The sequence below is a fragment of the Melanostigma gelatinosum genome (assembly GCF_949748355.1).
Source record: "Melanostigma gelatinosum genome assembly, chromosome: 23".
Classification (NCBI taxonomy): Eukaryota; Metazoa; Chordata; class Actinopteri; order Perciformes; family Zoarcidae; genus Melanostigma; species Melanostigma gelatinosum.
In genome coordinates this window covers 12,027,675-12,044,242 of record NC_136656.1, presented here as the reverse complement: position 1 = coordinate 12,044,242, position 16,568 = coordinate 12,027,675, and the positions used below count along the sequence as shown (strand labels likewise).

General features: G+C 46.3%; 2 protein-coding genes across 2 annotated transcripts; one reads left to right on the top strand and one right to left on the bottom strand.

The window, feature by feature from the left end:
• The first annotated feature begins 1,829 nt into the window (after positions 1-1,829).
• LOC306796500 (prostaglandin D2 receptor 2-like) lies at positions 1,830-4,175 on the top strand. Its single transcript, XM_079295446.1, has 2 exons — positions 1,830-1,872; positions 2,818-4,175. The coding sequence occupies exon 2, from the start codon at positions 2,874-2,876 to the stop codon at positions 3,921-3,923; it is 1,050 nt and encodes a 349-aa protein (XP_079151572.1). The 5' UTR covers positions 1,830-1,872; positions 2,818-2,873; the 3' UTR covers positions 3,924-4,175.
• Positions 4,176-5,048: 873 nt separating this feature from the next.
• On the bottom strand, positions 5,049-6,464 carry LOC306796322 (G-protein coupled receptor 4-like; the record flags this gene model as incomplete). The annotated part of the gene is made up of 2 exons (XM_079295184.1): positions 5,049-5,472; positions 5,884-6,464. 2 exons carry the CDS (start codon positions 6,462-6,464, stop codon positions 5,049-5,051), a joined length of 1,005 nt encoding a protein of 334 aa, XP_079151310.1.
• Positions 6,465-16,568: the final 10,104 nt, after the last annotated feature.

The window sequence follows — 16,568 nt, the reverse complement described above, 5'->3', positions numbered from 1 at the left end:
GCTCCAGTTCCTGCCGCTGCCGCCTCTACGCCAGTTCCTGCTGCTGCCGCCTCTACGCCGCAGCCCGCTTCAGTTCCTGCCGCCTCAGCGCCGCAGCCCGCTCCAGGTCCTGCCGCCTCAGCACCGCAGTCCACTCCAGTTCCTGTCGCCGCCTCAGCGCCGCAGCTATCCCCGGACCTGGCCGCCGCCGCCTCCGTGCCGCAGGCTCTCCCAGACCCGGCCGCCGTCCCAGAGGCGCAACGACCTCCAGTTGCCGTCCCTGAGCGGCAGCAACCTCCAGCTCCAGTTGCCGTCGCTGAGCGGCAGCGACCTCCAGTGCCCGCTGCCGTCTCTGAGCAGCAGCGACCTCCAGTGCCCGCTGCCGTCGCGGAGCAGCGGAGGCCTCCAGTACCTGCCACTGCGGCACCAGCATTCTATTCTCCAGAGCCCTTCCGCCCGCCCGGCCGTCCGCCGGAGCACCCGGGGCCGGAGCCCTTCCGCCCGCCCGGCCGTCCGCCGGAGCACCCGTGTCCGGAGCCCTTCTGCCCTCCCGGCCGTCCGCCGGAGCACCCGTGTCCGGAGCCCTTCTGCCCTCCCGGCCGTCCGCCGGAGCACCGGGGGCCGACGCTCTTCGGCGGCCCCGTGGCGGGTCAGATCCTGTCACCCCTCCTCCGGACCCCCGCCGCCCACCCTAGTCGGCCTTATAGCTGTGGGGACATCCCTCCTCCGGACCCCCTCCACCCGCCCTGTGTTGGGTCTTGTGTTACGTCTGGAATCCGTGCCTTAAGGGGGGGGTACTGTCAGGATCCAGGATTCCCCTGTCTGTTGTGGTGTGCCATGTGCTCTGTTTGTCCTCTGCCTTCAGACACCTCCCAGGGCCGCACCCTTAATCGTGCACGGCTGAGGACACTCAAGCTGATCACCTCCTGCAGCCTGACACACCAGACTCAGGGCCCCTTAATGAGTAGCCTGCCACTATATAAACTCTGGTCCTGCAGTCTGGGAGTGTCAGGTCGTACCGTCTTCAACCCGCTGAAACCCTGTGGATTACACTCCACCGCTCTGCCCTCCTTGTGTCTGTGGATTGCGCTCCGCCGCTCTGCTCTCCTTGTGGTCTACGGATTACACTCTGTCGCTCTACCCGCCTGGGGTTAAACGGACTACAATCGCCGTCAAGCTGCCAGGCCTCCGGTGTCGAGCCACGGGACTCACACCGTCGATCTGCCACTCGGGTGTCGGACCACGGGCTCCACACCTGCACCCACCTGTCTATGAATAAAACCTGTTTAACATTCACTTCTGTCTCCTGTGGTCTTGCTTTTGGGTCCTATCTGTGAACTCCCGTGACAAGTTAAGATTTGGTATGAAGAACTTTTAAGGCTCAACTACCCTGAGATGTGCTGGTGTCACGTTTGTTCACTTTGACCTGGACTAGAAAACCTCCGCCTTATAGATACGTCAGTGATGGCTATCCATCCTTTTCATATAACTGTGCAACAGTTGTCTTGAGTGGCGAATTGAATAACACTGTGGTTTAAAGAGTCCAGTAGTTTAAAAGGATATCTCCACAATCCAGAGAGGACAGTGGATTGTATAAATAAGATCAGTTCTGAGAAAAGTGTTCCACCAAATTCAACAATCGTTGTGTTCATCGTTGTGTTCATTTCCTTGCGCAGTGGCTTTTCAGAAACTAGATGACCAAATATTAGCCTCATTTGAAGTTAGGTCAAATTGGGTTGGTGTCACATTTAGCACTACTTTTTTTTTTGGAGAGTTTGTGACTACCTATTTCTGTTCTGTACTCACACGCCCATGAGGCAAGTGCTGCGTACCGTGTGATACAGAAACATTATGACAGAGATCTCATCAGACCCACCAGGGACAGAGGAAAAGGTGAGGGATTCTTTTTTTTTTTCCAGGAGAAGGTCTGTGTGCTGAGCACGAGGGGTGTAAGAATCTTGCAAGGAGACAGTTTAATCCACTTAAAGATGTTTTTTCACTCCTTACAAATTAAATGTGCTTTGGAAATGGATCAAATGCGTTTAGATTGTTAAGACCTATCACCAGACTGTCTTTGCCTTTGCAGAGTTTGCAACAGAGTAGTAACCACAAATGGCCGAGCTAAACTAACATTTGCTTAACTCAGGGCTGAAAGCAAGTGATACATTTTCAGAATGACACTATTAAGCTGTTAATTCAATTCAATTCAATTTATTTCGTTTTTTCGGGCGTATGATAAACTAATTGACCTAATGTTGTTGCCATCTTGCCTCAAGAAAATTAGTTGTAACTAGTGTTTGTTTAGTTAATTGTTAATGAATTACTTATAAATGCCTTAGTTAGATCCATCAATAAGATCAATATTTGGATTGCTAGGTTGTGAACAATTGGCTGGATGGTGTTTTTTTCACAACCTGACAACCCAAAAGTTATTCTAATTAAATGTATTTCTGATCTTTAAAGCCTAAATACTTAGTTTAATCACCTATTAACTTACAGACTTTGAAGAGTTTTCCAGTATTCGTTTTGAAGGTTGTGCAAAAGAATCAAATGAAACAGAGAAACAGATCATTTGCATGCAAACACCAGAGTATATGCAAAACAGAAAACGCATGTTTTTCACACCTCTGCTGTGTTTCTTGTTCTTGGTGCTTGGGAAACACGTAAAAATGTTTTCTAGCCAAAAAGCGGCTTATGCATCGTGAGAATATGTGTCCTGTCATGAATATTAAACTGTTTTTGCATGAATTAAATATATTTATTGTTATAGAATTATCTAAATATCTGAATGGGCATAGAATCGGACATTCATTGTATATGTTCTAATCTCTGTGATAGATCACATCAGCGTGAAGCAAAAGGCCAAGTTAACGTCAAGACGTCTGCCCTCCAAGATGGTGCACTGTCCTGTCAGCCTGGGGGCAAATATCAGCATTTTTCACCCATCAAACCAAACAGACAAGATGAGCTCTTTGAGCATGTTCACCATTTCCCTCCATGGCTTGGTCTCCTCCATTGGCATCCTAGAGAACCTCCTCATCCTGTGGGTAGTGGGCTTCCATGTCCGTCACTCTGTCATTAGTGTCTGGATCCTGAACCTTGCAGCCTCAGACCTGCTGGCCACTTCCTCCCTGCCCTTCTTCACCGTCTACATGGCCTGCGGCAGCACCTGGACCTTGGGCACAACCTTCTGCCGCATCCATTCCTCCATCTTCTTTCTCAACATGTTTGTCAGCGGTTTCCTGCTGGCGGCCATTTCTATGGACCGCTGCCTGGTGGTGCTGAGACCCGTCTGGGCCCAGAACTACAGGAATGTCCAACTAGTGGGGAGGATATGTGGGGTGATCTGGGCTTTGGCTGTGGTCTTCACCATCCCCTTCTACATATTCCGTGACACCATTCATCAACCTAACGGCAAGATCCAGTGTTACTACAATTTTGCTCGACTCCTCCCTGCTGATCCGTTTGACCTGGGACCTTTATGTAAGCAGCGCAAAGAGGCCTTAGCCTTCATGAAGCTCTTTCTGTCCTTCCTGATCCCTCTTCTGATCATCATCCTCAGCTATGCCGCCGTCAATACCAGCTTGGCACGCAGAGGCAACCGGCGCCCTTTCCGTTTCGTTCGACTCGTGGTGGCCGTGGTGGTGAGCTTTGTACTCTGCTGGGCCCCGTACCACTTCTTCATCATCATGGAGGTGATGGCTCCCAGTGGGCATCCTGCCCAGAGATTTGCAGACAAGTTCCTCCCGATCTCAGCAAGCATCGGCTTCCTTAACAGTGTCCTTAACCCCATTCTGTACGTGTTCAGCTGCCCTGACCTGTGCAAGAAGATCAGACATTCTCTGGGTGCGGTGATGGAGAGTGTCCTGGCTGAGGATCTGGCAGAGTTTGGCCGACGCCGCAGCACTGCTCAAACTCTTTCGCCACCACCGAGATTGAGTTGAAGCAGAGCAATTTGATTACAACCGTTTGTCTGAAGGGAGAGGATCAGGAGAAGAATGAAAGTCTTGCTAATTCCACTGAGAACTGAACGAAAACGTACTGCAATAATGGCCAGGCTTCTGTTTACTTCTTGGCTTAGTATCATTACAAACTCTCAACTAACATTCACCTCCTTTCGCTTCCTGTAGGCCCTTCTCACAGCAGTCATCATGACAGGCGATTTAGTCAGCATTCGTCTGCAGTGTGTACTGAATGAACAACTGCTGGAACAATCATAGTATTCTGCATGGTTTTCTTATTTTGACGTGGATGCTTGTCTGATGTGTATATTTTGTTGAATGACCCATACATTATTGCTTCTTTTTAGTTGCTTGCTTTGTAAACATGTGTCTCTCACTAGATGTTATCAGCAGGAGCTGACACAGGCAACATCTTTGAAAAACAGAATGCGCTTCTTATTTTTTTGCCCATTATGCTTATAATAGAGAATTGTTGTCATAAATGTCCATTATTGTAATAATTTCCATTGATGTAGTGTCTATATGTATTAATGCTGTGACATTTCTAAACATTAATAAACGAAAAAACATTCAGGTGTGTCACTTCCCTTGCGGTCATGTAGCCACAGTCATGCTTGTGCTTCCGCAGATATTTCTATTTTTAAAATGACTGAAAGCAAACACGTGATTGAACATTCATTTTTAATTTATACATTTTTAATTGTAACATGACAGTAAAAGAACACAGTTTGATTGTGAAATGATTGATTCATTTCCACACTATCAAAAAACCAATCGAGTAAATAGATGGATCTTATTTTGGTTGTATAATTTGGGGATGGTATTGGATATCACAAAAGAGTGGATTTTTGGCATATTTGCACTGAATTATATATGTGTTGAGTTTATGTCAGCAACAGTTCTGTGTTCCTCTGAAACAGTATTTAGATCATGACGAGTAACTGAAACTTGAACTCGTGGAAGTCTTATAGCTGATGAGGTTAAGCACCCTGAAGAAAATGAATACATTTGCTGAGAGCTGAAACACACTGTACACATGCACTTCCACTTGGTGGCACACTAGCTTTGACTAAATACCAGGAGCTCAGCTCTGAGGTTAAATCCAAGTTATATCTCCAGAAGATTATTATGTCCAGTTTCGCTCTCCCTCTGGTTGTCTGAGGGCGCTCTGGTACTGAGGCTAATCTTTTTGTGCGTGCTTTGCCTCCTTCCCAAACAGGGCAAGGATCTTTGCAGCTCTAGCCGGGCATCGGGGCACAGGAAGATATAGAAGAGGGGATTCAACAGGGTATTGAGGCTGGTCAGACCGTAGCACAGGCGATAGATGAGGAAAATGGAACGCTCCATTCCACACGGCTCGTCAGTCAGCAGCAAGGACACAAATCTGTATCCGCCCACGAGGTGATAGGGTCCAAACACAACAATGAAGTTGATGGTGATCACGACGAGGATGCCCACGATTTTGTGCCGCTCATGGTCAGAGAGAGACGGAGATCGTCGGAGTGTCACCCCAATGTGGGCTGAGGTGTAGCTAAGGGAGGAAGCAGAGTTGCAATTGAGAACATCAGCCATCAGAATATACTTGATTATATAATGTTCCCCAAGGACATTATACCATTTCCCTTTGTCAAACTGTACCACACATAAACAAGGAAAAGTAGCTCTGTATCATAAAGGGGGCCCTAAATAGTTTTTTTCAGCTACATTTCAGTTCATGTTGCAATACTCTTCATACATTTTATTGGATTACTTTAACTCGTGGTTGGTAAATAGTATGCTACCCTTCTGTTGGAGCACAATTCTGACCATTTGTATTATTTTGACACAAAAATAAGTTCATGTGCATTGTAAATTGTTGACTCATTTAACCACAGAAGCTTTGAACATATTTAGAAACACAACATGTGGGAGTGTCCTCACTGGGAACTTGGGGTTAACTCACCCGAGTATGGCACATGGCAGCAGGAAGCCCAGGGCCACCGTTGTGATCTTGAAGCGGGCGTATCTGGGGCTGACTGGGTACTGCTCCAGACACAGCAGACGATCAGAGTCAAACACGGACGGCAGCAGTCCACTCAGACAGAACAGGAAGGTGAGGGTCCAAACTGCCACGCCAGAAAACGCTGCCACCCGGACAGTCCGTACTCTGCGGCTGCTAAGCGGGTACACGATGGCCAGGCAGCGGTCCAGCGCTATCAGGCACAAGAACATGACGCTGGCGTAGACGTTTACGTAAAAAACATAGCCCACCAGCTCGCAAGTTATCTGGCTGTAAGGCCAGCGGTGACCACCTTGGAGATAAAGGATCCACAGTGGTAGGGTGAGCAGCTGGAGGAGGTCTGATAGCAGCAGGTTGAGAATGTAGACCAGCTGGCAGCCTCCTACACCAGAGCGGCCCAGGTGGTACAGTCCCCAGAGAGAAAGCAGGTTGCTGGGGAGACCCAAAGAGAAGATCAGGCCATAGATACAGGTCAGGCCAAACGTGTCCGTGTCCAACGGGAGGTTGCAGCTGTCATTGGACATGTCTCTGTTGGTAAAAGCACCTGACATGGGAAACTACAGGTAACCTTACTCAAACATGGATTGACAGTTGCAGGATGATGAGTTGGTGTAGAAATACCCATTCATTCACTCAAAACACAACTCTGATTAGTTCCACTTGTCATTTGTCCACTCCATATTATTTATAAATGCTTTCTCCTGAGGAAAAGATCAGGATCAGATTATGTGCTGTCAATCAACCAATCTCCAAAGCATCCAGGATCCATCAGGCGAGACAAACACCTGCAGAGCAGAAATCAAGAGCATTCTGAAATGGTTTAGCATCAGCAGGTGCAAACCATATATTCCAAAACAAGACGTTTTTACTCACCACTCGAGGCTATGAGACCAACTCTGTCCCACAAAAGTGTGCTGCCCGCTCTGCAGCTGGGTGACCTGTGTTCAAGAAATGTTGGGAACACGGTGTCTCGACCAAGCCTTGTCGGTTCTTGGGTTGTGAGTATGAATTGCATTGACTCAATTTCTAAAGATAAACTACGTAGCATTGTGACAGAATTGTTATGACAGCAGTGGGGGCTTTTAGTATAGAATGTACATGTGTGTGAGTGGGTCTAACAGAAATTGATGATTGTGAAATTGGATAGGCTGACATTGTGTTCACCGCGTAAGTTTTGATAACTGTTCGGAGGTTACACAGCCGTGGTGAAAGCTTTGGTTCGCTGACGAATGACGGTCTGAAAGACTGAATACCGGGCCACACTGTTGATTTATGCAATGTAGCAAGCTGATATTTGGACCACGTATATAGAAATTGTTGTTGAAATACGCTGATGTGAGAGGAGTGTGAGAGGAGTCTGCACAACGTCATTTCCTTAAGGGACCAGATTCGTGTGAAAGCGGACACTGTAAAACGAAGATCCATACGTGGTTTGATGTCCGAGTATTCCAGAATTGGCAGTGTATGGTCTGTGTGCAGCGTAGATGATCTCAGGGAGACATTGATTCAATTGTAGCACAAGATATCGCCACTTCCTTAGGGACCGTGTTCGCACAAGGCGTACACTGTAAACAATAAGATCAATAGATCTTCCAGACGTGGTATGTGTGCGATTATTTGTGGAATACGGCTGTGTGTGGTCGATTGAGTGCTGGGTAATGTCTCAGGGAGACACAGGTCCGAATTCAGAGAATGCACAAGATATTGCCATTTCCTTAAGGGACCGAGTTCATACGAAGGCATACACTGGAAAACGCAGATCGGCAGAGATGTTTTCCAGACGTGGTTTGTGTATGAATAATTCGTATAACTCGGCAGTGTATGGTTGATTGCGTGCAACATAATGTCTCAGGGAGACATAGACTCAAATTGTAATTGTAAAACTGTGGCAACATAATGTCTCAGGGAGACATAGACTCAAAATTGTAATTGTAAAATTGCGGCAGTGTATGGTTTCAATTTGGTATGGATGAGTGATTGCGTGAAGCGTACATGTGTGAGAGACAGCTGAGATTTGGAGTTGAAGTGTTGCACAGGTTTGTGTGGTTTTCAGTGATTGACGGTCAGTGGAGCAGCGAACAAGCATAAGACACAAGCTTTGCACTCACCACAGAAACACAAAACACTAGGATAGACTGAGTGAAGCTGAGGGTTAATATACATGTCAGTTTTACTGGTAGAGTTAGAAAGATTACAGATTTATTGGGAATTGTATTGCTTAGGGACCGTAAACAATTTAGAAGCGAAAACAGAGCAGGCAGACAGTCAGGCAGAGACACTGAAAAAGGGAGTGAAAATTGTAGATAAGAACCAGGTGCAGCTCTAGGGAGTGTGAGAGATTGTAGCTAGGGACAGTTCAAGTCTCGTTCAAGGTCGCAAGGCAGAAGAACATTTGGCAGGAGCTTTGGCTCCCTCTGTTGGCACTTCAGGAACTGCAAGAAGAACATTTGACAGGAGCTTTGGCTCCATCTGGTGGACATTCGAGAGTACTGCATCCAAATAATTTAGAAAAAAAAAATATATATATATATATATATATTTGAAATTTGAAAAATTGAAATTTGAAAAAAAATAATTGAAATTCGAAAAAAAAACAAAAAAAACTTGAATTGAATTGAGAAAAAAAACTTTATTTGAAAAAGAAGAACACAAGAAGACATGGCTGGAGCTGGTGCTCCATCTGGTGGCTATTCAGGAGAACTGCGTGCAAAACTGGAAAAAGCAGTCACTTTGCACTCTGAAACGATGGACAGAGGAGGGGTGGTGGAAGGCGGCTAGTCCACTACCTCCGTCGGTCAACAACCTCCTGCTCTTTACCAACGATTTGACAAAACGAGTGGCTCAAGCACAGACTGCAGAGAGAAATCAAATGACAAATCAAACCAAGCGATGGGGGTTCGCTAACCCACTGAAGCAAGCCCGCAAAGACAGAGAAGAGGAACAGCGAGTGGCAATGATGGCACTAGGAACGGCCATGACGGATCGGATGCAGTTGGACATGTCGTCCGGAAAAGAAAAAACCAGGCCCCATCTGTCACTCGACATCACCCCCCTTGACATTACCCCCTCGACATCACCCCTACCACTCAAGCCCCGGTAGGTCTGGAAAAGACTGCACAGGAACCGGGCCAGGCATCTCTGGCCTCGGCCCCTCCCCCGCCCTCAACTGGCCTGTCTCCAGCACTTCCTCCAGTTCCTCCCCCCCAGTATCACCTTCAGTCCCATGGCCCGCCCCCCAAAGCAGAAGAAGAGGAGCGCCTGGAGACAGAGGAGCATCCTATTTCTGCTACAACTGTGGGAAACCGGGACACTTTGCAAGACACTGCAGGGCAGCACCGCAGCAAACACAGAGAGGAAGAGGACAATACTCCAGAGGAGGAGGCGGACGGGGCTATGAGAGACAAAGACCACAGCAAGGGGCCCATCAGGCTCCTTGGGACGAGGGACATAGTCCCCAAGGCGGGGCCCATGCCACACAGGCAAGTAGCCAACAACAATGGCCTGGAGGATACAACAGCCCTCCCTATTGACACGCCGCTCTCCCCATCACATTTCAAGATGCAACCCTCATGCACAGCTTTCTCTCTGCTCCAAACTGCCCAGTCAACCTGCTAGGACATGATCCGATGACTCGCCTCAATCCGATCATCTGGATGAACCAAGACGGTGTCCATGTCTCGTCCAACCCACCAACTAGTACGTTGTCCATGCCAGTACGCATTCTCTCCCTTGCTCCCGTTACAGAGACGGTGTCCCCCACAGACGAAGAGGTTTTCTGGCTACGCTTTCTTCAAACTGGCCCCCAGACCCCTGCCATCCAATATTGGTTCAACATTCTCAAACCAAAAATCACTCAGCTTTTCCCGTACAAAACTCCCCTGGACCACGTCCATTGCACTCTAAATGTCACACACGCACAGGGCCACCATCTTGCAACATCCCCAACCGCTCACTGTTGCCGCTCTCCTCTCATTTCTGGGCTTAACAGGCTACTCACGAGCCCATATCCCAGACTACACCAACCACACCACCATTCTCAGAGAGATGTTGAAGGAAGTGGGCACCAGAAATCTTACTGCCAACCTCACATGGACAGCAGAGGGTGAAGCAGCCTTCTCGCACTTGAAGCAAGCACTTGCACATGCCGCCACACTCATGTCCCCAGACTACTCCCTACCGTTCCACCTTGATGTTTCCGAAAGAGACAGCCTACTCAATGCTGTACTCTTCCAGAAAAAGGGGGTGAGAGACAGGTACTGATGTATGGTGAGAGACAGGTACTGATGTATCATTCATCAAAACCTGACGCTGTGGAAAATGGTCAATCCACGTGCGCAAGATATGTTGCAGCAGTGGCAAAAGCTATTGAAAAAACTTCTCATATTGTCATGGGCCATCCACTGGAAGTACACACGCACCATGGCGTGGCGGCATTCCTGATGAGTAAATAATTCACGTTCAGTGCCGCAAGGAAAACAAAGATTCAACACACTTGCACCATGCCACACATCACCTTTGTGCCAGCCACAAGAAATATGACGGCTAACTTTACGGATGGACAACCACATGTGTGCGAGGAAGTTGCAGTACAAGAAAACAAATTGAGACCGGATCTCCAAAACACTCCCCACCTCACAGCTGAAGCCTGGCTGTACACGGATGGTTGCTGCTACAAAGGAGAAGAAGGGAACATTGCATCCTATGCAGTGGTCGAACAGAAGAGTGATGGCTATCACCAAACAGTGGAGTCAGGGATACTGCCACAACCCGCTTCAGCACAACTAGCGGAAGTGGAAGCACTGATTCAGGCTCTGAAGTGGAGCACGGACAAAATTGTAAATATCTTCACAGATTCGGCTTACGCCCATGGAGCGGCCCACATCGATGGCCCTGTATGGCGAAGACGAAACTTCACCACTTCAAATGACCACCCCATAAAACACGAAGCAGCTATGAGAAGGCTGGTAGAAGCAATCCAACTACCAAAGGGGGTGGCCATCATGAAATGCAAAGGACATGACACAATCGGATCACGAATCAGCGCCGGTAATGACGCGGCAGACAGAGCAGCAAAGAAAACTGGAGGCTACACACCTCACCAAATGGTTATGAAGCCAACATCCGGCTCACCATCGAGCACATCAAAGATCATCAAAAGAAAGCAGGACTTTATGAATGGTCCGAATGGACACGAAAAGGAGCCTAAAAAGACAAAGAAGGTCTGTGGAGAGCCCACAATGGCAGAGTGGTTGCCTCAGCAGAACTGTGTGCAGCACTCCTACCAGGGGCCCACGGACCTACACACGAGGGAAAGAAACGGACATTGGACAATTTAAAACAACTATGGTGGCATCCGCACATGGAAGCGATATCTTTCCTCTTCTGCGATGAATGTCAAATTTGTGGAAATCACAACCCAAGAAAACCATTCAAGACACCGATGGGATCTTATCCCGTGCCCTCAGCCTGTTTCCAAGACATCAGCATAGATTATACAGATATGGGACCAGAGAACAGAGTGCAGGGAAAGAGGTACATCTTGGTAATGGTAGACAGATTTTCAAGATGGGTGGAAGCAATTCCCACCAAGAGAGAAGACGCGCAGACAGTTGTAAAGTGGCTTCAGACAGAACTGATTCCCCGTTACGGAGTACCGAGATGCATCCGCTCCGATAACGGATCACACTTTAGCAACACCATGCTCGCACAGGTAGAGCAATTTCTGGGAATCACACACCGATTCGGGTCAGTCAATCACCCGCAATCTCAGGGCCTGGTGGAACGAGCGAATCAGACCCTTAAGGCCAAGATTGCCAAAGTTTGCGCTGGCTCCAAATTAACATGGGTTGAAGCCCTGCCCCTGGCCCTTATGGCCATGAGGTCCGGAAAAGGGGGAGAAACACATCCCTCCCCACACGAGATCATGACTGGCCGGCCGATGCCAGGTCCACCCAGAGATGGAGGTCATATGCCACCTCTGGATGTACAGCAGATTGAAATGTCTGACTATATGAGTGCCCTAACTTCTCTTGCTGAAGCTCTCTCCAAGCAGATCGAGAGGACTCGAGCAGTACCTGAAGCAGCGGCAGCTGTAAAGCAGATACAAGTAGGTGATTGGGTCAGGGTCAAGGTTCACAAGCGCAAGTGGACTGACCCCAGGTGGACTGGGCCGTACGAGGTGAAGGAGGTTACTTCACACTCGGTCCAGGTCAAGGGAAAATCAGGCGCCCCTTGGCACCACCTGACACATTGTGTCCCAGCACCGGTACCAACCAGAACACTGGCAGAAATTCGCACTAATTTGGAAAATGCATCGGGAACTTAGACGCTGTCTAGGGGACCCTTATGCAAACCCCGCCGACCGAGGTCGGCAGCGCTTCACCTGGAAAGGGGTGGGATGTGGAAAAAAAAAAAACTATAATGGGGGGGGTATGGGCATACTAGTTGCCCTCTTGATCTGGGGACTAGAAACCAAGTATCAGACACACCAGCACCCATCTAATTCAACTGCCCCTTTTCCCTCTCCATCCCCGAATCAGACACACACCCGAACTAGACATAGCACCCCACCAGCTTCCGATCCAGACAATTCAGATGATAGGGACCTAAACATCGAGTTACAGCCATTGAATGAGTAGTTCCAAGTCTAAGAAGTTCACACCTAGCAGGTGTGAAAAGGGGGATTTGTAAATAAAAATATATTCATTCAATGTTAAATAATATGAGCTATACTTGTAAGCTTATATTGTGGAGTTGTGAGGTCACTGTAAGTAGGTCAAAAACTGCAAGCAGGGCATTCCGTCGCATTTTCGCACGATAGAAACAGATACAGTGGCCCTGAAAGAAACACTTGCTTAAACCACTAGATTAGGGCGGAAACTGCCATCTTAGAGTAGGAGAAGAGTTCTCGAAAGAAGAGACTTCGAAATAGCTTAGAACTGCACCCTTTTCCGGCACCTTAAGTGTTAACAATATGCAGACACACTGACGTTCCAGAGAAGGCGGTCCCGGAACTGAGCCAGTGTGGGTGAAGTTGCCCAGAGCTCCATCAGGTCATCTGAATGCTAAAAAACAGATCCACCTCCTACTTTGTATTCAACCAATAGGCTTCCATCAGAAGAACCTTTAACACCGCATGCGCACTCTGTCTAAGCGCCTTTTAGCTTTTCATTCGCTCCTACAGAGTGAACTTTCTAGGTCTGTGCACGTTTAACTGCTGGACATAATACTTCTGTTACAAATAAACCTTATTGCTTGAATTGAGCTAAACGCTTCGACCTAAGTCTGTTCACCTGAGTTTTCTCCTCAACATGAGTTTAATTCATAACACAAGCAAATATGTGTAAGTGTATGGGATTCAAAGAGTGAACCATTAACTTTTGTTTGTACAGTAAGTGACAACACTTACAGTACAGTAGGGTTAGTCTCCAGAGAATGAATGCAAGTCAAAGTACTCTCCCCCTAAGTGACAAAAACCAAGAATAGAGTTGATTGACGGACAAGATTAGAATCACAGAAAGAGGAACCATACAAAAAACCCTGTAGAAGAAAACACATTCATTGCACTAAAAGTGGATGTATAAAATAAAATGCTTGAAAATGACTTATTTCAGTCATCCACGTAATATACAGTAAATGAGTGTAATTCACCCAGGGTGAACTTTGCTTGTGCACCAGTGGGAATTAAAAAAACTTACACAATTGAAATTGTTTTGAGGAAGAATGGGTTTGTTAAGACAATGGGTGTTAGGCAGTATTTTTACCATATGGTTTCAAGGGGAGGAGGGTCTAATCACTCACTTTGTTTCCTTTAAAAATGTCACCAATGCCTGATTTATTAAATAATCCAAGATTGTGACGAATAAACTGACCAGTCCCTTGGGGCATTACTACGACCTCATGCTCTCCAGAGCTCAAAATGAAGGTCCCCTTGGCCCTATACACCACATTGGACATGGAGGGATGGATATCAGCTGGTTGTATTACAGCTTGTCATGGAACAAGGAGTTGTACATAGAAAGATGGGGATGAAGCCATCTCAGGTACCGGGCTATTAGAACCCCAATAGGGCTCACTAAGCCAAACAGGGTCTATAAGGTTTAATAATCCTGAAGCCTTGGTGCCAGAACTGAGTTCTGCAAAATAAAAAATCACACAGGAAGCTGCAGTGAGAAAACGGGCAACCTCATTGCGACATCCTTCTGCCACTCAAAAGGACAGTTTACTGGTGACAGGAGACAGGACTACAGCAACATATTGCTCTTTCCTCTAATATCTACTTGATTAGTCCTTCTTGAAATGCATTATCACCATACTATGACTATTATCAGCACTACATCTGGGGCCAGTTGGTGACTCAGTGGAATAAGGTGTGAACTACAGTATCTGGGCATACTGTATATGTTAATGCAGGACAAGTTCATCTGAATAGCACCTTTTCAACAACAATCCAATACATGAGACTGAAAAGGGGCCTTAAGCAGTATAACAAGAGACATGAATAGGATTTTAACAAAGTAAGATTAGGATAAAATAAGATAAAATAATAAGATAAAATAAAACGGCAAGAGGCAAGATGTGAATAAGTGGCGAACAAGCGTTTTTTGAAATGAGATGATCTCTCTGAGTTTGTTCCAGATTAAATGATGCTGCTCCATAACGTTTAGAGGGCAGTAGGCAGACCTGTACCAGATGATCTGGCAGCTCATAAAAAATGCATTTTTGGCCCCAAACTATTCGGTGCTTTAAGCAACAACAAGAAGTTCTTTAAACGCTGTCATTTGACACAAAGGAAGCCACTGTAAAGACTTGTGTAAACTACAATGGTCAAGTCTACTAAGGATAGATGGGTGGAGAAGTTTGTGTAAATGCCACTGAGACACAGCAGGGGTTTTACACAGTATCACTACATTTTAAAAAACGATGTCATTCTCTGCCGTGATGCCTTTCAATGTCTTGAGTCATTTAAGTTTTGAAGTTTTATCCAAAGACTCCAAATCAATATGTACTGCCTTCTGCTGTATTGGGTAACTGGCTTGAAAAGTGGGTCAGTGTTAGGTGTGCTGTTATTGGCAGTAATGAGTAGCAACGATTGCAGGTCTAATCTCACACAGCAGGCTGCTGAACCTGATATCTTCTGACTTGGATGGATGCATTGATTACTTTGAATTTGTTTCATATTCCAAGTATTTCATATTTGCGAAGGAAAGGAGAGTGAATTTTACTCTATATTGTTTTGCTCTATATTGCCAAAAGCAAACAGTTTGGTGGTTGGTGACTGAAATGCGAGAAAATTACCTGCAATTCCCAACGTCACAAAAACAACAGGGGACGGTTTGTCCTGTCGTTGTCTAAGTAGCTATGTACAGCCATGTTTTCTCTTTCTCTCGCTCTCTCTCTCTCTTACACTCACACATGCACGCACGCACACACACTCACACACGCACACACAAGCACACAGAGCAGTGAGACAAACAGCAGAAGTGCTTGACACTTTATCCTTTGCTGAATCACCATCTTTCATCATGTCAATTTAAATAATGTCATTTAAAAACAAAACACAATTTGTATTATGTCAACACAGAGTAAGAGAGAAAAAGCGGTATATCATTAAAATGCAGCAAACTTAGGGCAGCTTTGATGGCTTCTCACCAGAAGGAACTGCCAGAAACAGTTTGAGAAACACTACATTTATCAGCACCACAGAGCGCCAGCAGCTGTCAGTGAGCCCGGAACACAACACTGTCAACCCTGAGGCTTGTATTTGCTCTGTGCTGACATACCACAGGCCTGTACATCCTCATATTGGATAAAGGAGCAAAATGTGAACCCATATCTCTCAGCAGTTACTCAAGTGTTTTCTCTCCTGGTGCTTAGAGGAGTGAAGCACCTCCATAAATCACAAACCTTGCACTTAAGAAATACAAAGTATAAGCGTATTATAGTGTGTTTTCGTTGTTGTTGCAATTACCAAGACACAGAAACTGATACTTGTGGCACAGGTATTGAAAGCGCTAACTGCAGCCTAGCAATTGACCAGGTATGCTAAACCATAAGCACATTGGGCCTCGGGCAAGAACCACTCGTACCAACCGATTTGTTCCATAGTGATGAGATACTAGTGATTTAGCAGAACTTGTCACATTTACCAATCTTCTCGTATTTTGAATTTTCTCCGAGGTAAGAACACAGTAAACGACTCGTGCAGACCTGTGGTAGCATGCATGTGCAATTAGTACGCTGTGATCCAAAGTATTTCACCAGTGGATTGTATATTTCATTACTTCGAAGCAAGTTTGAGTTTGAAAACTCTATAAATTACACTTCATAATTATGTTGACATCCTGTTTGACTTTGCAATTCTAATTATAGGCCAATTCTGAATGTATTAATATCGCCGAACAATATGATCCATTTAGATTGGCTATTGATGCTATTATATAACACTTATATAAAAAATGGCAATATGCACATCTGAATGTCATGCACATATAAACTCTTTGTAATAGCAATATTAACAAGATTATCGTCAATAGTTAGTTAAGCTTTATGCAATCAGGATGTCTCAGATCAGACGGCACTCATCACATAACAAGGAACGTGTGTCTTCAGTTTGCTTTGCAGTCCAC

Coding starts and splice junctions, on each gene's coding strand:
- LOC306796500 (XM_079295446.1), top strand. CDS start 2,874: ATGGTGCACTGTCCTGTCAGCCTGGGGGCAAATATCAGCATTTTTCAC.